Source organism: Armigeres subalbatus, chromosome 2 (genome assembly GCF_024139115.2).
Source record: "Armigeres subalbatus isolate Guangzhou_Male chromosome 2, GZ_Asu_2, whole genome shotgun sequence".
Taxonomy (NCBI): Eukaryota; Metazoa; Arthropoda; class Insecta; order Diptera; family Culicidae; genus Armigeres; species Armigeres subalbatus.
The window spans coordinates 29086894-29105341 of record NC_085140.1 but is presented as its reverse complement, the minus strand read 5'-3'; the positions used below and the strand labels follow the sequence as shown (position 1 = coordinate 29105341).

General features: G+C 42.1%; 2 protein-coding genes across 7 annotated transcripts in view; one reads left to right on the top strand and one right to left on the bottom strand.

The window, feature by feature from the left end:
* LOC134218394 (obscurin) overlaps positions 1-18448 on the bottom strand; it is a 189780-nt gene that overhangs the window by 8682 nt on the left and 162650 nt on the right. For 2 of the 6 annotated variants that reach the window (XM_062697331.1, XM_062697335.1), the window contains 13 exons: positions 14267-17297; positions 13040-14134; positions 12435-12569; positions 11627-11866; positions 11423-11564; positions 10405-11359; positions 9420-10335; positions 8322-8456; positions 6984-8168; positions 6201-6367; positions 6027-6141; positions 5362-5964; positions 5051-5301 (listed from right to left, as the gene is read on the bottom strand). In XM_062697331.1, the coding sequence (XP_062553315.1) occupies positions 5051-5301; positions 5362-5964; positions 6027-6141; positions 6201-6367; positions 6984-8168; positions 8322-8456; positions 9420-10335; positions 10405-11359; positions 11423-11564; positions 11627-11866; positions 12435-12569; positions 13040-14134; positions 14267-17297 (8970 nt within the window). The remainder of the gene's footprint in view (positions 1-5050; positions 5302-5361; positions 5965-6026; positions 6142-6200; positions 6368-6983; positions 8169-8321; positions 8457-9419; positions 10336-10404; positions 11360-11422; positions 11565-11626; positions 11867-12434; positions 12570-13039; positions 14135-14266; positions 17298-18448) is intronic. The other 4 variants (XM_062697332.1, XM_062697333.1, XM_062697334.1 and 1 more) reach the window with 4 other exon arrangements.
* The window catches only part of LOC134218395 (protein hobbit), a 153723-nt gene that overhangs the window by 33216 nt on the left and 102059 nt on the right, over positions 1-18448 (top strand). The gene's annotated exons all lie outside the window — the stretch shown is intronic.

The following is an 18448-nucleotide window of genomic DNA, read 5'->3' as shown; positions in this document are numbered from 1 at the left end:
AACACAATTTTTCATCGAATTTAAATAACGGACGTTAAACAAACATTTCCTAAGCCCTAAAATATGCCACTATGCAAAATTTGAGCTCTATCGGACATGATTTGGGGGTGCTCAAAATCTTGCTATCAAAGTTTTGAATTCTTTGTTACTATGTACTTGAAAATTTTTGAGGTTAGATGTACGAAGAAAATTATCAGCTTGCTAGGCAATGTTAATTACACTGAGGTATATTTTTACGCGGTTATTATTAAGCGGTACCGCATGAATTCAAAACACAACGTGTAAAGATCAAGTTACAAAAAATTCAAAATTTTGATAGCAAGATTTTGAGCACCTCTAAATCATGCCCGATGGAGCTAAAATTTTGCATAGGGGCATATTTTAGGGCTTAGGATAAATTTGATGAAAAATTGTTTTCGTCATAAGATTTTTTTTCAAAGTCCCAAAACAGTAAATTAAAAAAAAATTCTCAAAGTTTCATGCATTTTGAGTCTTTTGGCATCAAAAAACAAAACAAAAATTCCCCCTTGTGAGAAAAAAAAGTTTCGATTAATTTTGAGAACCCCTAAAGCCTGTCCGATTTCCGAAGTCTCAAAAATGTTGTAAGAGAAAAAACCGATTTTCTTCAAAAAAAAAATTTTTTTGAGGTAGGTTGTCCAATCATGGTTTGAACCTAAGGGCAGGCATCAGATGAGCCGGCAAAACAAAGTTCATTTATTTCATCATAGAGACATGTTACAACTGCGAACTCTAGTTTATATGGAAGCTTAGTTCATTATCTTTCTAAAAACATCCTGGGCTCAGATACTTATGCTTAGTTTCATTGAAAAAACATAATAATTACATAACTTTGATTCGAACCATGTTTTGAACTACACTGTTAATGGTTTTAACTAAATTCGTACCATGGTTTGAACTACTGGCAGTAGCTCCTAAATATAATATTTATTACATGCATGCAACGCAGTGGACACCTATAGAAAAGCAAATTCAGTACGTTTTAAAATCGCTTTATTTTTCTACTTAAATAATATATACGAAAGTTTAAATGAGCTTCATCACTTCCACTATACCCATGCCATTCATACTGTTTTAGGTTTATTTCTTGCCAATGAGATGGTCATTTCGACTGGTTTCAAAATGGTTCAAACCATGATACGCTTCTCACTAGTTCAAACCATTATTGAATACCCTAGATATCTACGTTTCATGCTATTTTAAGCCATTTGGCACTAAAAACAAAAATTAAATTTTCGACTGCTTTGCCCTCCCCCCCTTGAAAAAAATTTCATTGGTAAAAATTTCAAAACTTTGATGAATTTTATGCACCCCTAAATCATGTCCGATTGAGCTCAAATTTTGCATGAGATTATATTTTGGGGTAATGAAACTTGTGAGGAGTGTCGTTTTTTGAAATTTGAAAATGTGTTTTTAATTGGCACCCTAATAAACATATTTCTTATTTCTAATTTCAAATATATTATTGAAGCCGAATTGATATTTGTACAAATTGTAGGAAAAATGGCTCCATACATTGAAATACTACAAATTTTCAAACTGACATGCTATGCGCTAGAAGTCAATCGAAATAATGCATTTGCTGCTGTCAATTGAGTAGATCTGGGTATTCAATTGCGTTGGCTAAAAGTTTGGAAAGTTCGTTCGTTAAATCGTTTGGCTACTGATAGTGATTGTAAAGGCGCATTGAGCGTAAATCGGTTCTTTTTAGGACCACCATTTTGGACGAGCTTGGTAGTCATATGGCTATCGCTTCTGCCTCATACGCAGGAGGTCATGGGTTCAATCCCAGGCTCTCGTCCCATTCCTATTACTTTTTTTTGTTCGGGATGAACCACTGCGTCCATTTTATTGAGCTTTTGTAGTATACCCGTGTCATTTGTTTAGTGCATGTCTTTCTGCTCCATTTCTATTGAGAAGAAATGAAGTAGTCATTTGTTATTCATATATTTCTCAAGCTTAATGTAAGGCCTCTTTAGATTAAGGTACCGCTATTTATACTCTTCGAAAAATGGCTTATACCAACTCTCAAAGGCGCGCCCCTCAATCAGTTTCGGCGCAACAATAAGTGGGATAATACTGATTTTGTCCATGCATCGGTACTGAAGTTCAAACATATTTTTGGTTCTTCTTATGAGTTCCGAATTCGTTGTTGTATAGAGATCTGATTTCATTGCGTTTGGCATTTCCGAATCTCACCTTTACACAGAGCTCTAATCAGTCAGAGAGTTCAACAGATCCACCAAATTCGTATCCACTTCTATCCTAATTAATCAGCGCTCTGGAGCTTGGAGATTCATGTCGTCGGCTTCGAAAACCAGCCTAAGATTGAGTTACGTTTTTACAATTTACTCCATTGACTCTATCCAAAAGGCGCAAAAAATGGGTCATCTAAAAGCAAATTATAGTCGTACAGGCTCCGTTAACTGCCTGACTAATTGTTTCACCCCCCAGGCCATTCATCCCCTCAGCACGGGTCGCCTGACACCTTGGTACCGAGCTTGGCAATATGACCGGATTTACATCGTTACGCACTACTTCAGAGTATCCATATCCCAGCGTAACGGGACTCCTATTACTTTGTATCTTTCTCTATATTTCTCATGTTCCAGCAATCGCTAGGACAGGAAATGGATTTCCATACCGTTTCCATCTTCTATCATATACCTCTAAATTGACTGTTCTAGTAGTAACTGCTAGAATTGGATATAAACGGAAAAGCTCGTTTCCTATATTCAATTAGAATTCCATCAATAGCCATCTCCTATCACATTAGCTGGGTATCTCGTTAACCAAGACGAACCTCTGCCCGTCGTCAACCTTCACCCAAAAATTCCAATAAAATTCCGTTTGAACTCGTGGTAAGTGCAGAGGTATATTCGGCTTGCAGTGGGCGATTGCATCATCGTTTCCTCCCTTTCCCTACATTGACTTGCATTCTGACGTGGCAGGTGCCAGTGTGACCTAGCAAATGAGATCACCAGTACTTGTACATTGAAGATGAGTGCTAGTCCCAAGCAAACATCTGTTGGTTCTCTGTGCAAGAACAGCTGATCTGGTCATAATGGAGTAGCAACTACGGGCAGTGAATCAAGCTCAAGCTATTTTTAGGACCACCATTTTTAACGAAAGAGAGTTTATTAGTGAAGATTTTTTTTCAAAGTGATAAAAGATGATGGTGTCAATAGCGGTGGTGGTTGCAGTAGAAAATGTGTACGCCGCTTTAGCTTCTAGAGCCAATCAGCGATAAAAAATTAAATTTTCTCGCAAAATTCTGACTTTTTATTTGTTGCTATTATTGATTGGAAATGCGCATTTTCGGTTCTTTTCAGAATCACAATTTCATACAAGATAAAGTTGATTTCAGACGGATTTTCTTCAATGTATAAAACATAATCGCTTGGCGACGGTGGAAAGTTGGCGTCGATAGAGATCACAAGCGTGAGTCGAAGGGGGAGGTGGCATTTAATTTATTCGCATATTGAGTGAAGAAAACTCGATAGCGTCAGTATCGGTTCGAGAGGTAGCCGTCAGGTGGAAAATTTATTCACTGAGGTGGCGTCTTCAGCAATTTGGCGGTAAATCATAGCGATGCTGTCGTCGGTTCAAAGAGAAATTTTTTCGCTGGATTCTAACTTGGGTTTTGTTGCTATTAGTGATTTAAAACTCACAGTATTGGGTTGTTCAAAAATTACGTCTAAGGTTTGAGGAGGGAGGGGGGTCTAGAATTTATGACAGTTTGTGACAGGGGAGAGGGGGGTATCGTCTTTTGTTACGTCCGACAATAAAAAGTACTTAATTACATTTAGAAACAATTTGATTAGCAAAAAAAATTAAATTTGCTATTAAGGGAGTTAATTCTCAAAAGTTTCTTGTAAAAATAGTGCACGAAGAAGACGAAACATTATATACATTACTGTGGAGGGGGTCTGTGTGACAGATTGTGACAAGAGGGGGGAGGAGGTTGAAAATGTCGAAAAACGATGGACGTAATTTTTTAACGATCCCTTTTGAAAATGCGTAAATCGGTTTTCTTAGGTATCACTTTTTTTATACGAGAAAGTTGATCCGAGCAACCGAGCTACCACGCCAAACACTGAAGTCCATTTTAGCAATCAACCCTTTCTGTTCAGAAAATTCTAGTCCTGAGAAGAACCGATTTTTCCCCCAAATGCGCCTTTCCCATAACTAACAGCAACTTGGATTGGAATTTTACTTTGTGCTGCTGTCGTCCGACGTCCACTCGGTAATTTTTCGCTAAGAAGCCATCATGTAGAATAAATTTTCAGAATAACCACTAATGGCACTAAATCACGCCATTTATTTTATTTATATTATTATGTTATATATTTATGTACGGGATTGGTTGGTTCACCTATTTCTAAACTTTATCAATTATCGATAATAAAAAGTAAAAAAATCAGTATTTTCAGAACAATACAAAGATCAAATGGTCCAAAAAATTAAAAATTCATCGAGAAACGGCTGAAATATTAAAGTTCAAAGTCTATCATATATTCGTGACGGTCTCCGATCTTCGCAATGGTAAAGTGTACCCTAATATAGAAAACACAGACGTAGTCCTACGTAAAAAGACAAGATGAAAGAAAGCCGGAAGAAAGAAGAAGTAAAAAAATAAAGGAAGAAAGAAGGCAGAACGCAGAAAATATGGATTAATCCTCACTTTTTACTTTTAACTACTCATTTCTCATTTCTACTTTTTACTTCTTACTTTTCACTTCTCATTTTTCATTTTTCACTTTCTACTCCATACTTCACATTTGTCACTTCTCACTTATTACTTTTCATTCCTCAATTCACTTTCTATTCCTCACATTCTATTTCTTATGTGAATTCATGCTTTAAAATTCTCACCACTCACTTTTCATTTTTCACTTTTCTCTACTCGCCACCTGTGGAAAACATTTCAACTATTCGGCCAAATTTTTCAACGACTCGTTTGGTCAAACGGCATTCGGTCAAATGCCCGGACAAAGTTTCAAGCTTTGATTGTCTATAGTCGAGTACTTACATCTCCCTGCCATTCTGGGCCAAAGTGGGTAATGAACAGCTCGCTAGTAACTTCCGTGTCACCCGTAGTTACAACCTTGACCTTGGGTTCGTTCGTCTCTTCGTCAATCTCTTCCAGGTCCAGCGGAGTTCCGTTGCGCAGCCATTGGATAGCCGGACGCGGAACACCCGAGACCTCGACCTTGTTGTAGACATCGCCCCAATCGTGCACGTTCATGCTGTCGGGTTCCTTCGTGAAGGTTGGTTTTGTCACTTAAAATACATTGAGCAGTTAGTTTTAAGTTCTTTTGAGATGGACTCAGTTATACTTACTATGCACATTCAGTTTAGCGGAGGCAACAGTTTCACCAAAGGTGTTGGATGCGGTGATTGTGTACGTTCCATGTTCAGCCAATGCACAGGATTCGACCAAAAGCGTGTAGATTTCCTTCTCGACATCGGCAATGACGTCGCAGTTATCGACGTTACACAGATTGATGCCATCCTTGGTCCAGGTGACTTTTGGTTTCGGATTGGCCTTGATCAATACCTGGAAGACACCCTGCGTGAATGGTTCCACAGTGATATCAGTAAAGTTCTCGATCTCTGGTTTCAGCAGCACATCCAAACGGCAGTTGGACTCGTTGATGTCGTACTTGTTCTTCGCACGGAAAGTGTAGTTTCCAGTGTCGTAGTGACGGGCTTCCGCGATGTATAGGGTGTAGGTTATCTCTTTGAGGTTGTACTCCAGTTCCTTAATTTCGGTTTTCATTTCGATGAAATTGTCTGCCTGCAATTCGGTGCCGTTTTGGATCCAGCTGATCTCAGGTTCCGGATCAGCTGTGAGGGTTACGCTCAATGTGATCGGTTCGTTCTTGTGAACGTTGAGACTTTCCAGACCCTTTTGGAACTTGGGACGACGGTATTCCTTGCACGCTGTAGGATTGAATAGGGGTTAGGACGTTAGGTGCGATGATGGACGGAAAAATAAAACTTACGAATAACTGTCAGATTGCATGGCAGTGGTTTCTCTCCGATTCGGTTCTTAACCACGGCCTTCCATTCACCGGCGTCAGCTTCCTTAACATCCAGGATCTCAATTTTGTAGAGAGTCTGAAAAACCAATAGTTTTAGTACTCGTAAAGGTATATTTAGTTGTTTGAACTACTAACACCAGAGTCAGTAATACGGATGCGTTCGCTGGACTTGATTTCTTCTCCATTATGGACCCAGGAAACGGTTGGTCTTGGGATACCATCGGCTTCTACCATCCATGACAAGGGTAGGGAATCAAATGTGGTAACGTCGGCAATGTCCGTCTTCAGAATTTCCGGTGAGGCTAGATTGTGAAGTACGAGAATCAGATGACCGGTTCCAACACAGTATGCAGTCGTTAGTTGGAAACTTATATAGATATTTACATTGTTTAGAGACACTATTTACAGATTTGGTATTTGGAAACAGGTAAGTGGTAGCTGTCCACCAAGACACGTGCGCTAAGTAGAAATTTATGCTACAGATATGGCTCATTTAGAGTTTACCAGCTGTGGACTCGTAGCCTTGCTGTCTCTGGATTGCAAGCGGTTGAAACGTTGAACTGCTTCTAAGACCTATTAATTTGAGAGTTTCGGTTTTGGGATCTAATGGACCAGCATTTACAGAGAGAAGAAGACATTCCGAATAGGCAAACTTACCAATCTAATTGATCTGTTCGATTTACCGCAGAGAGAAAGCAATATTTAGACCAATACGATTAGCAGAGCGAATATCCGCCTGAAGCGTTAGTTACGTATTTGTACAGTTCAAAGGTAGCATGCGTAGCCGATTTTGTGACAAATTGTCAAGTGAGTGTACATTCGGGTGTCGTATCAAAGGACTGGGAAATGAGCGTGCAAGTATAATAAAGGTTTATAGAGACTGTAATGAAAATAAGACGTTGGCTTCTAAAGTACTACCTTCTGGTTGGGCGGGCTGTTTGACTTCAAGTTCGGTCAGTTTTGCTTTATTCGCAGACATTTCGTTTTCGATTGCTTCGTTGTCCACAAGAGCTTTCTTAGACTGTTCGCTGCTAGAAGATTGCGTTGGTTTGATTGATTTCTGGCATGTATTTTCATTAATAGCTTCTTGGCTAAGTTCTTTGGCCTTTAGCGATGTTGGTAGATCTTCGTCGTTCATTTGCTTTTCTAATGAATCGAAGACTTCATTTTGCGCTACTTCTTTTATTAAAGCCTTTTTGGCATTATCAATCTCTTTAGATTTTATTGGTTTACCATTCGCTACATCAACTTGTTCTATATTTCCTTTTTCTAGCTTTTCTCCTGTCTTGTTAGGAGTCTCAGACTGCTGCATGTCTTCCGTTACTGTTGGGATGCTTTTGATCGTGTGACTTTCGCCATCCGTCATTCTATCAAGTATCTTTCCGGCACTGACATCTTCAGCTTGGACATCAATCGTTTCCGGAAGTTTACTATCAGCATGTCGACCTTCTTCTACAGAGGTCTTCTCTAGCATCTTTCCTGCTTTCGGTGTGGCTGTATTGCGACTAACTTGAGAACAACGTTCATCTACTTCAACATCACCAGTCGCTATCTCTTGTTTCTTCATCAATTTTGCCCTTTTAACTTCTTCGTTTAAGTCATCTTCAAAGTGTACCTTTTTAATCTTTTCTGCATCGTGTTGTTCTGCGTTTTCTCTTTGTAATCCCAGCGAGGACTGTGCTTGTTTGGCCTCTCTGAAGGATTCGTTAATTTCTACTTGCAGACTAGCCTCAGGTTCTTCGGTACCCAGTCGGCTGGATTGCCGCGAGAATGAGGATTCGTCGTCCGAAGTCGTTGCCGATGTGATGGAAACTCCTCGAGAAAACTTTCCAGAATTAGAAAAGTTGGCTTCGTTGTCCGATTCCTGCTCTTCAATTATCAATCGTGTGCTGGATGATTCGTTTACAGTGAGATTGTGATATTTAACTGTATCTTCCGGAGACTGGAAGGTGATGCTGTCGATCTCTTCGACGTGAAGAGCTGACGCGTGCGGCTTGTTGGGGTAGATAATCCGTTGTGGAGTTTCCAGAGGAGACCCACTGTCCTCTTCGAATATAATCGTAGTAGCGCGCATTTGATGAATCGAGTGGGATTCTTCGGGTCCTGTTCAGAGAGTGTCCATAAGTGTATGAAGCGGGAATGTGCATGATTGGCCGTGGTGCGTAGATAGGAGGGATATGGATTGTGGAAGTTTGGGGTTTGCTGGAGGACCAATGGTGATGATGGTAATGGCATGTGAAGGTACGTCAAAATTACCTGTTACGAGGGCGGCATGACTTTCTTCGGTGTGGACTGAGATCATGATGGTTTCTCCGTTTTGACCGATCGTGGTACATTCGCTGAACATGCGGTGTGCTTCGGCATTCTCACTGGGGCTCGCTACAAGGGCCTCTAACGGAGCGCCGAATCACACAGACATCAGTAGCAGCATTGTAGGGTGGAATTGGATACACATAAACAAGGACACAACGCCACAGAACAATACGTAACCACAAATGGACCAAAGTGTATGTGTGTTTTTGTATACGCGCATGTTGATGTTGTTGAGTATGTGTTGGGAATGTGTATAAACAAATATTAATCACAGTTGGGTTTATCACGGAATCGATCTATCGCTACAATATTGAACTATATATACAAGGAAGAATAACAATTTTGCATAAAACAACCCGGTGGAAGTTCGGTGTCAAACTGGCTAAGAGGGTCTAACCAAAACCAAACGGGGCTTCTATAATACAGTGACTCGGGTGCCTGAACAGTGTCTAGCCAAATTTTGTTTACCCTGGTTACTGGAAAGCGTAAACACTGAAACGAAGTCTTCAATCGCTGATTCCTGTTTATCGGCAAGGGAGAGTTCAATCTCCTGAACCGGCACGGGAACTGGCGATTCAGCCACTGTTTTGGGTAATTTGATATCCGTAGCAAGCTCCCGTGCTTCCATTACGGTGATTGTCTGCTCACGAGTGACGCTAGTTCTGTGCAGAACATTTGGAACTTCTTCGATAAGTTCTTGCTCGAACGTTACAGTTTCTACCTCCAGTACTTCTGCATTTAATAACTCCTTTTCTGTTTGGTCTTCATATACCCCTAGATAACAATAACATTAAGCAATTTATGTCAAAAAACCTTATGCAAAGAAAGAATTGGTCGGCGACAAAGTCAACTCCACATTGAATAAAATCTTCAAAATGGCACAGAGAAAGGTGTTATTGACAAAACACGATATTCGCTTGTCAACACATATAAAACACATATTCGCTACCAAACCAGGGAGCGATCTATTGTAAGGTTATCAAATAAATCTAAAATCTAGAACATAGATACGAGATCTATACCCAGAACGCAAATACTTACTTTGCACAACTACCCGGGATTTACTGGAGATCGTTCCCAACGAGTTCACTGCACGGACTTCGTAGTCGCCGGAGTCGGCACCACGCACCATCGTTAACGAGAGCGTATAGTTTTCCACGCGTTGCGAGTCGCGCTTGATCGTCAAACGTGCGTCGGTCTGCACCTGTTGTCCGTTCTTGTACCACGTAATCTCAGGTTCGGGCTCAGCGTAGATTTCGACCTCCAGAGTAAGGGTGGTGTTTTCATCGACGTCTGTATCCACCAGTGGCTTACGAACTTTGGGCGTACACTGCACTGTAGTCTTTGCGCTACACTCATCCGTACCGTGCACGTTAGTAAAAACGGCCTTATACACGCCTTGCAGTTCGGCCTTAGCTTCCTTCATTATCAATTTGTAATACAGACCCTCTTCAACTGTCTTGAACTCGTTTCGCGACTCGGTGATCTCGATGCCATCAATGTACCATTGCACCTTAGGCCTTGGATAACCATCAGCTTTAATACTCATCGTAACTTCGCTGTCACCTTCCTTGCAGGTTATTGCGTTCAACTTCTCTCGAACCATGGACTGGCAGTTCACGTTAACCTGCGAGCGCTGTGTAATGGTGCCGTAGTCGTTGATAATATCGGCCGCGTAACGCGCAGTATCGTCTCGGTTCGCCGCATGGATCTTTAGAGTGAAGCGACCTTCGTCCTCGATGAAAATGATACGCTTACCATCGGGTATGATCTCCTTTCCATCTTTGTACCATCGTACGATCGGGGCTGGATTACCTTCAGCCTTGACAAACAATTCGATATCTTCGAACTCGTTGACAATCGTTTCTTCGTCAAGTCCGTATGTACAGCGTGGAGGTGCATTAATTGTAAATTCCCAGAACTCAGTTGCCTGGCTGATTTCGTTAGTAGCGATGATCTGTAATGAGAATCACATTTAAGACCAAATAAATAAAAAAAAGCTCTGGAGATTTAATGTTTGACATACCGAATAGTTACCAGCGTCGTCCACCGTAGCCGGATTATATTTTATGATGTGATAGTTTTCGGCTGTTAAGAATTTGATGCGATCGTTTTCCTTAAATTCCCTGCCGTTTTTGTAGTACCGGACGGTAGCCTCTGGAACGGCGTTGACCTCGATCGACATTTTGAAGTTTTCGCCAACCATGGCCGACGCGTCGTGCGGCTTCACAATGGTTGGTGGATACTTGACGATAAGGTTGATGAAGGTTGAGTCTTCACCCAGATGATTCTGTGCAACGATGGAATAGACACCGGCGTCCGAAGGTTGCACATCCATGATGACCAGCGTTACGGATTCGGCGTCCTCGTAGAGGAACTTGAAGCGACCTTGCGGTTCGATTATGGTACCCTCGTGACGCCATACGAGCTCTGGCTTGGGATAGCCGTGGACTTTCATCTCGAGCATTGCTTTACCGCCAATTCGAGCCAGTGCGTCCTTCGATGTAACTACTAGGTGCGGCTTGGATGGCTCCTGCTGTAGTTGGTTGACTTGTCCCTGAACCGTGAGTTCAGCACTACACTGGATATTGCCGGAAGCGGTTGCGGCAACACAAGTGTAGAGTCCAGCATCTTCTGGTTTTACGTGCTGGAAGACAAGCGCCAACGAATCGGAATCATCAGCCATTAGCACCTTGAATCGCTCCTCAGGATCGAAGGGCACACCGTTCTTTTTCCAGACGAATTTATTCTTATCAGCATCGAGAGTGTCCAGCTCGTTGAATAGTTCTCTCTGATCCGTTACCAATAGTTGGGCCTGGGTTTTTGTGCTGCCGAATTTGTTGTAGGCTGTGCACGAGTAGACACCACAGTCGCCCTTGTGTACTTCGGGTATAATCAACTCGTAGTATCCACTGTCCTCACGCTCGCGGACGACCTTCATACGCTTGTCGGTGTCCAGAATTTCACGATCGTCCTTACAGCTGGAATGATAAATCAGAAACAGTTGTCAATTGGGGATGTCCTCATCACGGTAAACCACTTACAATCGAATCTTGGGCTTGGGATCACCCTTCACTTTGACCATGAAAGTCAGATAAGTCTTCTCGATGACCTCGGTGTCCTTCAGGCTTACGCTGAAGACCGGTGAGTTGGTTTCTGTGAGTGCTTTTCGCTGCTCCGGGGTTACTAAATGAAGAGTAGCTCATAACATTAGTTCAAGTTGTTATTAGGAATTGCCATCTACTTACGCTTCTCGACGATCAGCTGAGCAGTACAGGATGCATTCTCCGTACCGTTGATAGCCCGAGCCGTATAGGTACCGCCGTCTTCCTCGCGGCAGTGCTGAATTTCCAGAGTATGCGTCTGATCGGCCGTCTCCTTCATGATGACGCGATCGGCCAACTTGTCATCAAGTGGTTTGTTATCCCTGAGCCATTGGATATTCGAGACTTCGTCAACTTGACACGTAAACGTCGCATTCTCGCCAGCTGTTGTACGAACGCACATAGTAGTTCAATTAGTATCGGGACATAACATGGTCTTCGATAGTGCTTCTAGACGAGTATAATGGGGAAGTTCAGTGGATAGGATTGTTGAAGGTGTTTCCAAGTGACAACGTTTCGGTTGTTCTTGTGATAGTGCTTCTTCAGGGTTGTCTTTGTACTGAAGTGAGGGTGTTTTTAATTATCCAAAGCTTTCTTAGATACAGATTTGAACGAACATTTACGGAAAATTATTTACTTACAAATTGAAGCGGACTCTAGAAGCTAGTTTTAAAGTAAGAGAGATCTCTACGGAAGCTTTGTTCAAATTCTAATAATTTGGACATTGATCAGAAGCGGACAATGGACTCCAATAAGCTGTTTTGAAGCGTGATATGATTTTCGATATGTGATTGTAATTGTACTGTTTACGTTTACCAGCTGGTGTTGAACCCTAGATATCTAATGGCAACAAGTTGTGAAATGCTTGTTTGCAAAATACAAAGTGATGCTTTTGGAATTGAACTGTATTTGAATGTCTATGGTTACGCTTGTGATGACAAAAAAAACTTACGCTCGACGCTCAGGGCGTGAATTGCCTTCAAAAAGTGGGGCCTTATGTTGGTTGGCACCCGCAGTTTCTCGGTTTGGGTAGTCGACATCTTCTCTTCGTGCTTTACCTCGAAGTCAGCAAGTTCCTCGAGTTGCGCTAAATATCCGGTTGGCAGGTCATAGACAGAGGAAATTATCGGAGATGATGGAGTTTTGACAAGGAATCAGATTAGTATTACTTTTGGAATACGGAACAAAGTGAACGACAGAACTGCGGGGCGATGATGATAAAGCATTTTGTTAGATCAGGATGTAACCAATCCAGTTCGGTTATTCGATAAATCAAATTTCGGATATTCCAAGATGCGATATAACAAAAAATATGATTGACGAGCCAAACTGCAACTGAATAAGAATTTCTAGACTTACGACGAATACATATACGTATAGAAGCATGCTATTAAACGCCATTAGTACTTAGGCCGATTCGAGTTGAATAGCATTTGTTGGTGCCTGCTGATACGCGCGCCAGATTACTACGAAGTGTGCGAGTTAACAGATTCATAGATAACAGAGGGACAAATACAGAAAAAGAGCGCACGCTCGCATCTACACTTCCAACTGTACCTTCTAGAGTGCGACCTCGTCGGGATGACTCTCTCAGCGACGAGTACCTAGAAGAATGATGTTCATCCATGGCCAGCTCCTTTTCAATCAGTTCGAGGTTCGGATCAGCAGTACAGATCTTCTCGCCCGTTACCGGGTCTTCAACAGTGTACTGATATTCGTAAGCCGGCTCCTTTGGTTTATGTTCTTCCTCTTCTGGGAAAAGGATGCTTTCAAATTCCCCTTGCTCGGCCTTGTGAATAGTATCCTCGGCGTAGTTCACCGTTTGACCTGTCTTACCGAATAAATGCTTGATACCTTTAATCTTCCGGACAGCAGCTGCGGTGCTGTAGTCGGGATCCGGCTCTTCTATGTGACCTTCGAAGAACAGTTGCGTCTTACGCTCAAGTGCGTCTGTGTTCACAACCAGCTTCCTGGTAATCTTTGGTGGAGGCGGTGGTGGTGGCCGTTCCTTCTTGATGAATACTTCAATAGTAGCTTGATAAACTGGTGGAGGGGGAGGGTCAAAGAATGTAGGCAACTGTAGCGGTGGCGGCGTTCGCTTGCCTCCGTCACCTTCGTCGAATCCTTCTCCGCTATCGCCTCCTCGACTTTCTTGATTGTTTTGTTCACTACCTTCGTTGTCGCCTCCTTGCTCCGACTCTTCTTGATCACCACGCTGATCTTGTGGAGTAGTTTGCTGCTGCTGTTGAGAGTCTGAATCCGCTGCTTTCGTTACAGTCGGTAGCTTCGACTTTTTCCTAGTCGCTGCCTTATTTAGGCTAGGCTTATTAGATTCGTCAAATCCTAGCACAGATTTGACCGATTCCCTGGTAGCTTGAATTTGATCTAATATTTCTGAGGTGACTTCTTTGATTTGTTGAATCTCCCGCTCGCCGCGTTGTTCAAACTTTCGTCGAATCTCCTCCTCTTCGGCTTGTCGTATTCGTTTGGCCTTAGCAAGAGTTGCTTTTTCACGAATGTAGATCTCCTCTAGCTTCTGCCTGAGGGATTCCTCTCTAGATTTCTGTTCCACTAGACTTTCTAGAGAATTGTCGTGTTCAGTAACCGCTACGGGAGTATCAGAACCTGTTACATTAGCGGTTTCTGTTGTACCTAGTTGTGTTCAAAATGGTCAAAACAGTATGTAAAAGCAAAATATATTTTGAAAGCGCATGAGCTCAGCAAAGTGAAACCCTTGTGTGGAATAGAGTATCCACACAGCACTGATTAATATTTATCACTTACCTTTGGACTTGGATAGTTCTTCTTTCTTAGGAAGCTCTGGTAGTTTGACGGCTTCTACCTTCTTCGGTTCAAACGATTTTTTCTTGGTTTCTTTGATGTCGGAACTTTCCTTAACAGATGTCTCCGGATGTTTCTTTTCTACTGGCTTAGAACTTTCCGCAGATTTAGGCAAAGTCTGAGATTCTTCGACAACTTTCTTATCGGTTGTCTTTGTATTTTCAACTACCTTCGAAGTCTGCGACAGACTTTCCGAAGTCTTCGATGTTTCAGAAACCTTGACGGACTCAACCTTTTGAACGACTGGTTTGATTGGGGCCTGTGAAGTTTCCAATGATTTGGAGCTGTCAAGAGCCTTAGTTGGTGTCTTTTGTGCTTCTGGAAGCTTCTTTTCGATTGGTGTGTTTGGTGTCTTGGGACTTTCGATTACTTTGGGACTCTCCGGAACTTTCTTCTCTACGACCTTTGGCTGTTCCTTACTGGGTGCTTTGGGAAGTTCAGATGCTTTCTTTTCTACCACGCTTGGCTGTTCTGGAGCTTTCGTTGGTGTTTTTGGTGTTTCAACTTTCTTTTCGGTAGGCTTCGGCTCCGGTAGTCTGGAGCTTTCTGGTAACTTAGGGCTCTCTGGTAGCTTAACTGGTGATTTTTTACCCTTTGGACTTTTAGGTGATTCGGGTCTGTTTTTCTTCTTTGGACTTTGAGTATCTTTGGGTTCGTCTACGCGCTTCTCCGGAACTGGGATTTGTAGCTTAGGGCGATCCTTTTTGTCAGCTTTAGGTTTTGGTGCATCGACTGGTTTGATGAGTTCAGTTTTTACTTCCTCTGGTTTACTTTCGAATGTTTTCTTCGGAACTTCCGGTAATTTCACTAATTCGACTTTTTGAGCTGTAAACTGTTTCTCTTCCTTCTTCTGTTCAGCAACTTTGGCGATGGGGATCTTGGATTGCTGTTGTTCAATAGTCTCCTGGTCCTTTTGGAAGGATTGTCGCCGTGCCGTGTGCCGGGCTTCGATTTGCGCAAGTTTTGATTGAGGCTCTGGCTGTTCGGAGCTATCGGTTACTGCAACTTCTTGCACAATCTGTTGCTGTTTCTGTTTGAGGGAGGTATACTTGTTTTCAATCTGTTGGATCTTCGATTGAGAATCAGGCGTTTGTGGCTTATTTGATTCAACCGCCGGTGAAGTTGGTTCAGTAACAACAAGTGAACTGACTTCAGATGTTTGATCTAAAGAAAGTTTCTTTTTGTTGTATTTCGACTCTATCTGCTCTAATTTAGACAATGGCCGCGTCGACTCTTGTTTTGGCTCCTGTAGAACGGGTTCTGGAATCTGAACTGTAGTTTCAATTGTTTGCTGTTCTTGCTTGGATTTGTATTTGGACTCGATTTGTTCAACTTTAGTCAAAGGCTTCGACGATTCTTGTTTCTGCTCCTGGGCAACTTCGATGACTTGTGCCTTAGTTTCTACGACTAGTTGCTCCTTCTTTTTGTATTTTGATTCAATCTGTTGGAGCTTGCTGGGTGGTTCTGCTGGTTTTATTTCCTTCTGCTCCTCTACTGGCTCTGGTGGTGTTTGTTTCTGTTTCTGCTGTTCCTGTTTTTGCTTAAGAGCTGCAAATTTAGATTCGATGATCTGGAACTTAGCGTCGACTTCTTCTGATTTCTGTTCAAGTTTCTTCTGTTTGAGTGCCTCGTATTTTGACTCGATCTGTTTGATTTTGGAATCCGCGTCAGTAGTTGGCGACGATGGCACAGATTCTTGTTTTATAGTTGAATCTACCTGAACGGATTCAGTTTTCGTTCCGGTTACCTGTGTTTGTTGCTTCTGGGCAGAATGTTTAGCCTCTAATTGCAATACCTTTGAAACAGATTCTTGTTGCTGTGTGTTGGTTTGAGCGAATTGTGAGGAAGTCTTAGCTTCTACTTTAGTAGCGGATTGTTGGCTGGTTGCAACTACTTTAGAATCAATCTGTGTCTTACCTTGAGTCTGAATTTGTGCTGCTTGCTGAACTGATGATGATTTTGTTTCAACCACCTGAGTTCTTACTTGAGCTTGACTAGATAGTTTAGCTTCTTTGGATTGAGTTTGTAGTTGAGCTTCCTGATGTCGCTTTACTGCTGTTTTCGATTCCTGGACAGATTCCTTTCTACTCGATGTGCTTTGAACAACGTTTGAAGTTGCTTTGGCTTCCTGAACTTGAACACTTGAACTTTTGCTTTGAACAGTTTGATGTGACTGCTCTTGCACGATTTCCTGCTTATCTAAAGATGCTTCAAGCTTTCGGGAAGACTTTTTAACTTCGAGTGCTGCAAGACGCTCTTGAACGCTTACAGGTTTTTCCTCGGTTTCTTCTACTTCAACGACTTCTTGACTGACAGTTTTTTGAACCGATTGGACCTCTTCTCGTTGTGCTGTCTTATGTTTAAATACCACGTAGCTATCAGCAAAATCCGAAGGTTTGATGTTCTCGTCGGTTTTGTGGGCTTCGATTCGTTGTGGTAGCTTGATGATACTATCGTCGATGTTGGTCTGTGTCGGATCGATGCGCAGATCGTCGTTGGTGTGTTCTTGAAGTGCAACCGCGTTATCGGCGTACTCTCGAATTTCGTAAACCCAACGCTGCTTCGCCTCGTCCGAATAGGCAATCAAATGAACGATGTCTCCTCGGCCGCCGACCTTTGGTAGTAGTTCAAAGGCGCGGGAATCGACGTCCTTTATCTGTACGTCCGGTAGCCTAACGATGTCCTTGAGTACGAAGATGGATTTTTCCTCCGATAGTCGCTTTGCTTTGGTGATTAGCAATCGAGACTTGAACAGAAACAGATAGCGTTCCTTGATTTTATGCTCCTTGTCTTTGACTCCGAAGTACTCGTGGGCGAGTACACGACCTAACTTTTGGAGGTTTCCGCGGAAACCTTCGATGCTTTCCAAGTATCGATTATTCGCTGCGCGACTGGGCACCGAGAGCATCAACTCTAGGGCCTTCTGGAGGTCGGTGACATTTTCCCCGAGGGCAGTGGAATACTTGAGAAGTTCCTGAGAATGGAGAACAGTTATCAGCATTCGTAAACAAAAGATGTTGATGTGTCTAACTGTTGTATGTGTTTGATGTAGTGACCATTATTTCTATTAATATTTTCAAAATAGTTTTTAGACATTGACTATGAAATAATTTCCAGCGTCGCTGTTTCGCCGCAACAAAAACAAACTCGTGATATTCTTCGGACTGCGATCCGCCTACAGAAATTCCGCTAAAGCGATCATCCACGAATAACGAAAGGCATTTCCCAATTTATTCAACGTTTCATACTATCTATGTTTGAATCCGACGTTGAAAACGCTCATTGGAAAACTGAAATATATTTTGTGGATGGCCCCTGAATTGTTTTCCACCATGTTCGTTATGACAAGCCTGTAGCTTGCAGCAATCTATTTTCGCTTGGGTCGGATGGTTTTGGATTATTCCTTGGTTCCGTGATTTTTTCCCTCCCATATGTTGATACAAGGTTGTTCCCATCGGACCACGCATTAATTTTGTAAGACGGAAAAAAAATATTATTTATAGGAATTTTCCATCAATGTATAAATAAGAACCTTGATCACGACCTTGGTTTTAGTGTTCGGTGGCGTAATCCATGTAAGGGAATTTGTGAAAAGTTATTTTCGCACTTGTGCATTTTTATTCCGGCAGACAGCCATTGACTCTATTTATTTTTTAAAACGAAAACATTAATCCACGCGTTGGATAGGTGAGTGGGTGTGTTTTTCTTCTGAACAAAAAAAAACGAAAACCGACTGAGTAAATAAGCACACCTGAGACGGATGAGTCGAATAACTAGCGTACCTAATTATGCCATTTCGCTATTTTTAAACCGAATTGTGGATCAGACAAAAGATGAGTCATGGTTGATGCTCGGATAAATCTCGAGATCTCTGACGGTTCCCGGCATGTGTGCAGCTATATTGCGATGGTAAGGGATTACCGCGTCGAGCGATGCAAATGTTCAGGATTAGATTTATGGCGAAGTGCACTTAACATTTACTTAGAAGCATGCTGGTAGGGCGTCGAACGATTATGCATTTATTCATTATTTGTTGATTCAGGTCAGATAGTTGAAGCAATTGAGTCATCTTCCTGCGTACTTCTAAGTCCAAGATTAAATTTTACACTCGGTTTTAAATTAACT